Here is a 6,076-nt window from a genome sequence, read left to right as displayed (position 1 = left end):
GGTTTGAGAACTGAGGGCTACTAGCTCCCAGAGGAGGTACCCAGAGGCTCTGTCATTCATACTGTCACCAGGTCTCGGGGCAGTCCAGAGATTTTTTTGCTATATTCACCTGCGTAAGCCTCTAGCTGACTCCTAACAGTTTCTGTCAGGCAGTGCTGTAGATCTAAAGTTATGGAGTCCCACCCCTTAGTCCCTCCCACCCACAGAAGGGGGCCTACCCAGGCAGGACAGAAGCTATGGTTGTTATTGTGCTAGGCACTGGGCCTCTGGATGGAAGTGAGGCCACCTCATTCTGGGAGCTGTGGCCAGACCTGTATTCATTCATCTTGGCCACAGGCTCAAGTTTCCCAGTGGAAACTTGGTACTCAGACCAAGACCTCGAGAGGGTAGCTGGGGTGAAGTTACCCCCTGGGCATGTGCTCCTGTTGGGTCTCCATCCTAATTCTGGCCATCATAGAAGAGGGGATCCCACAGGGGATGGACAAACCTGGAGTGGGGGTTCTTGGCTGTCAAAGTCTGAGTCCTGGAAACTGTACCTTTAGTCACCTTTGAAATGAGCCCACCCAATCCCAGGATAGTGAGGGAACCCCAGGGTGGGATCCTCAGGCTTCGGTACTGCCCAAGAGGTCAGCCTGACCATGTTGCTGCCTAATGAGGCCCTGGAGGCCAATCACTTCTGTAGTTATAGGCTGTGCACTCTGCAGTTCTTGCACTGGGTTAGCTTGGATGCCCAACCTCTTCACCTCAAGCAAATTATATCCAAGACCTGCCCCACTGAACTTTGTTATGTATGCATATATGTGCAAGTATACATAGGTGCATGTATGTGTGCCTATACATATATGTATGTATGTGCAGATATACCTGTGTGAGTGTATGCGCAGATATACCTGTGTGAGTGTATGTGCAGATACATGCATGTGTATGTGTGTGTGCGTGTGTGTGTGTGTGTGTGTGGGCATACCTGTGTGCATGTATATGTGCAGCTATACATATGCACATTGTGTGGCTATATATATGCTACACATATGTGCATGCATGTGCAGTTATACCTGAGTGTGTGTGTGTGCAGATATATGCATGTATGCATATGTGCATGTGTGTGAACCACCACAGCACCCATTTCTTTTCCTTTGGGGGGGGCTATTTATTGAGACAGGACTTCTCTGTGTAGCCCTGGGCTGTCCTAGGACCCGTTCTGTAGACCAGGCTGGCCAAACTCAAGAGATCCCCCTGCCTCTGTGCTGTGAGTGCTGGGATTAAAGGTGTGTGCCACCACAGCCCAGCAGGGGCTTTTATTTTTTTATGTGAGCTCTGGAGAATGGGTCCTTCTGCTTGCAAGACAAGTGCGTTACCAACTGAACTATCTCCTTTATCCTGAGTTTAGTCTCTGCTCTTCTTGTTTTAAGATAGGATCTGTCTATATAACCAAGACTGGACTTGAATGGACAATGATCCTCTCAAGTGCTGGGATTACACATTACCAGGCCTGGCTCTAGAACTCTTCCTGGGTGTTCAAATTTCAGATGCTTGGACCACTTGGCAGCAGGGCATTGGGAGGGGGAGGAGTTATACAGACAAGAGCATCTGCACCTGTTCCTGTCCTGGCCACATGGAGGGCCAGACCAGTCCCAGTGACCACAGTTCTCAGAAGACCAGCAGTTACTGGTGCAGATACACTTGGCCGGAAGAGGCAGTGTCTGTCTGGGTGTTGTGGCTACCCCTAATGTCCTGAGATGAGGATAAAAAGCCAGTGTCATCTCAGAACCTCAGTGGCTGTGTCGGGAAGCTAGAGCAGGAAGCTGGGGTCTTGCCTGGACCACTAGACCCTGATCAGCTGGTAGGTTTGCTGGTGACTGTGTAGATGGCTAGCTCAGAGCTGTCTATTTGCAGAGGTTCTGTGATTAAAAGCAGCCCCACCTGGCCCCGCTTGCCTGGACAGACCTGATGTCAGCTGAGAAGCCTCTGTAGTGCCATAGCCTCATGGAGTAGTGACTACAAGTTTCCTGACATTAAAAGCTCAGCATGCTTTTGGGGAGTTAAATACCAGAGGCTGCCTGAGGATGGGCTGGAAAACGGCAGCTGCGGCTGCTCACTCCCAGCCATTTTCCTTCCTAAATTGAAACATGATTTTCTTTGTTTTCTTTTGACAGAAATGTGGTTTCATCTTGAGGAGGAGGAGGAGGAGGAGGAGGAGGAGGAGGAGGAGGAAGAGGAGGAGGAAGCTACAGAATGCTGTACTTGTCTGAAGGGCAGACTTGGGAAGTGATGCTCAGAAGTAGTGTAGGAGATAAGGGTAGAAGGCGGGTCCAGAGACCTCCTGTGACCTGGTGAAAAGATGCTTGTGGCTGCACCCAGGGGGTTGGGACAAAGTCAGACCTGGGCCTCCCCAGCAGCCAGTGTGCCCTTCAGTGGCAGTTATGAGATTCCCTCCAATGACCCTACCTTAGCAATGCTGGGGATGACCAGGTAAGAAGACCCTCTTCACTTTGCAGTGCCAGGGGACCTGAACTTGAGGCTGTTCAGGCTGGGTGGCCTAGTTGCCCCCAGTCCTTGCCTTCATGGAAATCTAATTTAGACCTTCATGGGCCCGGGAATAGTGTTGTTGGTGGGGCAGATATGAGGGTCCTCAAGAGGGCACTGGGACACTGAGCCCCTACCTGTGTCCCATAGGACTCCGAATCAATTCAGTGCTAAGGCCAAGGAAGAGTCTATTAGAAGGCGCCCCATGGGGGTGCTACTCAGGGTTGGTATTTTAGAGTTTTATTGAAGTCAGTAGCTGTGGGGCTCACAGGGCCGTCCCCAGCTCTCAGATTGTTTAGGAATAGAGGATTTGGTCCCTGACCTTCCCTTGAGGATATTGCTGGTTCCCTTATGTCCAATGGCCAGGAGTGGCCTCTAGCTTAGAGCTTCTGGGTGATCTTCAGGGACATGGGGCAAGTGGATGTCCCCCCTTGCCAGGATCCGCAGGTGTTTGAAGGTGGTGGGCAGCCTGTGGCCCAGGAATGGAGGGCTGGTGACGTCACAGACCATGAGCACATACTCCCCTGTGAGGGACAGGCAGGGTGTCCTGAGGTGAGTGTGACCACCAGAGCCCAGGCTCACCCTCCCTTGGGTATCTCAGCCCCGTCATCTCTGAGGCTGGGTGCTTCATTAGCAAGCGTTTGGGCAAAGCAACCAGCTTCTCAGATCAGGCCTGGGAATGAAGGAGGCAGGTGTGGGGAGGGGACAGATGTACAGACAGCCCTCAGGGTCAAGCTACATCAAGCCACAGAGACCCCTGCTCCCAACTGCTAATTAGGCCACGTGGCTGAGTCTTTTTTTTGTAAATACTTGACTACATTGTTGTTGGAGAAAACACATTCGTTTTCTCTAAATCTTTAAGAAATAGCTGGGCCTCTCAAGGCTTGAAGTGTCTGGTGGGGTCCTGAGACCCTGGAGGGGGCTGGAGGGGTAGGGAGGGAAGGCCTGGGGGGAACTGGGGGAAGGAAGGCCTGTGGGGTCTGTGGGGAGGGAAGGCCTGTGGGGGGCTGGGAGGAGGGAAGGCTTGGGGGCCTGGGAGGAGGGAAGGCCTGGGAGTCTGGGGGGGGGAAGGCCTGTGGGGGGCTGTGGGGAGGGAAGGCCTGGGGGCTGGGAGGAGGGAAGGCCTGGGGGTCTGGGGGGAGAGAAAGCCTGGTGGGGGGGCAGAGGAGGAAAAGCACTTTTCCTTTCCACAGTCTGTAAACTGTCTGGAGAGCTTCAAAGTTGGAGAAACCATAAAAAAGAAAATAAGAAATAACAAAAAGGGAAGTTGCCATAGAAACAGCCCTCTCTCCCTCCCCTGAGCCCGCTGGGGCTGGCACCAGAGTGTGGAAAAAGCCCCTTGGCTGGCCCAGGCTCACACCAGGAATGTGGCAGCCGCTGAAACTGGGTTGAGGCAGGCTCCCACTACCAAGCGCACCAGAGCCCAGCCGAGTGACCCTCCATTCCCCGCTAAGCTAAGGGCTGTGCCTTCCTGGATGGGATGAGAGTGGGCCTGGGGGCTGGAGGAATTTGCTTGGCCTTCAGAATTTTCTTCGAAGAAACTGGTTCTAGGGGGCCCATGAACTGGGACTGGGGTACTTGGGGCAGGGGACACATTGTATCAGTAAAGCACCGGCAACACGCCAGCCTCTCTGGCAGCTGGAGGGAAGCCCTGCATAGCGACGCAGCCACAGTGTTCCCAAGCAGCCCATCTCTAGGCGTTCCCAGGAACATGCAGCTGCACCAGGCTGGGCCAAGGGTGCTGGCCTGGGGAGCCAGTGTGAGCTCACGGCCATGGCCGAGGAACCAGGCCACAGGCCTGATCTGACCCTGTTGCTGGGGCCTGTCCCCCATCAGATGCTCTGGCTGGTGGCTTGCACTGGAGGCCCGGACACCACATTGTTCAGTCCTGGTCCCTAATCCTGTCCCCCAGGCCAGCTCTCAGCTGAGGGATTTGGCTGTCACCTGGCTTTACCCTGTGTGGCAGCTTCAGTCCTGGAACTGAAAGATTCTTCTCACTGTCCAGAGGTGACAGGGACTTTGCCCAGGGCCAATCTAAAGACTCAGCAGTAGGTATGGGTGGGAATGTTGCATCCCACCCTGTCCCCCTGTTCCAGGCTCTTTCTAGTAGAGCCCACCAGCAGAGCAGCAGGCCCAGGCTCACCCTGACCTCGAGGCCCTGACAGAGCTGTGAATGGCTGGTTTCTGCTTCCCATGACCCTATGTGAGATGGGTCTCGCAGGCCTCTCACCAGGATTCTGGAGGTGCTGGAGCAAAGCTGAATTTTGGGGGGCTAGGCAGACAAGTGTCTACCCTTTGTTTAACCTGTATCAGCTGCCCGGGCCTGGGCCCTTCTAGAGTCTGGAGAAGTCATTTCTGTTCTGAGCTCTGATGAGGTCAAAGCCTTGGCCTCCCTGGCTCTCTGGGACTGGGGCCTCTCTAGCTTGGTGGGGAGGACCCAGGCTTGGCTATTTCCCCGAGACAGGATAACTTCACAATAGGGGCCTAAGCCCAAAGGCCGCCCACCTAGGCCCAGCTTAGGCACTGCCCAGTTCCTAGGAGTACAGCAGCTCTGAAAAACGCCCTGGATCAAGGATCCTGTCCCCAAACTTTGGGCTCTGCTGGCTGAGACCTGAGAGCCCACAGATTGCTCTTACTGTCCACAGGAGGGTCAGGTATACCAGTATGCAGGGATGCTAGTTGGGGCACATGAGGGTCTGAGGATCAGAGACTCATGGCCACGTTGTGTTTCCCGCACCCTTCAGGTTCAGCTGCTGATGCCCTCTACCCATAACCTCTACAGCTGTTCGATGTTCCCCCTACCCATAACCCACACACCTCCTTCTACCTCTGGGATGCTTGAGCACATGCCTTGCCTGGACCACCGTCGCCACCCACAGGCCCATCCCCCAGGACAGTTTGCCTCTGCCTTTGTAACCACAGTGACGGGGTCCTTCACATCTAAATACCCACCTAGATATGCAGCTGTCGATGGCTCTGCTGTGGTCCCATCAGACCTGTGGGGAGCAACGGAGGGACCTGAGTACTCTGGCAATCCTCTTTGGGTATTGATTCCACCCAAACTGAGGCCAACGGTTCTGGTGCAAATGCTGGGACCCAGGGTGGCAGAGACTGTAGTGTCTACACGTGTGTGTGTGTGTGTGTGTGTGTGTGTGTGTGTGTGTGTGTGTGTGTGACCTTCTCTGTGTCTCCTCTTGGAGAGCTCTGTACAAGCAGCCCATTCCTTGTTCCCTGCCCTCTAGGCCCCATCTCTGGGCCTCACAATCTCGGAGTTGCTGGGCAGGTGTGTAACGACCACCCTGTGATTCTGGCTAGTCTTGCTCCCTCAGAACCCAGGTATGGCTTCTGGGATGCTAGGGTCTCTCACACACAGACTAGGGTGATTGAGAGAGGAGCTGGGAGCTGGTCTGACAACATATCTGAGGTCTAGACCTGCTTGGAGGTTGCTGAGGAGTAAATTATCTTTCAGAAAGAAGTGACTCAATGGGCAGGGGAGACGGCTCAGTCAGTAAAGCTGTTGTTTTGTGAGCAAGAGGACCCGAGTTCAATCCCC

At 54.2% G+C, this 6,076-nt stretch overlaps 1 protein-coding gene across 12 annotated transcripts in view; it reads right to left on the bottom strand.

Moving 5' to 3' along the window:
• Positions 1-2,747: 2,747 nt before the first annotated feature.
• The window catches only part of Morn1 (MORN repeat containing 1), a 57,915-nt gene continuing 54,586 nt past the window's right edge, over positions 2,748-6,076 (bottom strand). For all 12 annotated transcript variants that reach the window (XR_015619582.1, XR_015619583.1, XR_015619584.1 and 9 more), the window contains 2 exon segments: positions 5,476-5,519; positions 2,748-3,047 (listed from right to left, as the gene is read on the bottom strand). Coding sequence is in view for 8 of the 12 variants with exons in the window: in XM_087548534.1 (XP_087404660.1) it covers positions 2,899-3,047; positions 5,476-5,519 (193 nt within the window). In the remaining 4 variants the exon portion in view is untranslated.

Source organism: Rattus norvegicus, chromosome 5 (assembly GCF_021556685.1).
Source record: "Rattus norvegicus strain SHRSP/BbbUtx chromosome 5, alternate assembly SHRSP_T2T, whole genome shotgun sequence".
In the NCBI taxonomy this organism is placed as follows: Eukaryota; Metazoa; Chordata; class Mammalia; order Rodentia; family Muridae; genus Rattus; species Rattus norvegicus.
Note: the sequence above shows the minus strand (reverse complement) of the source record. Positions and strands in the feature narration are given on the sequence as shown.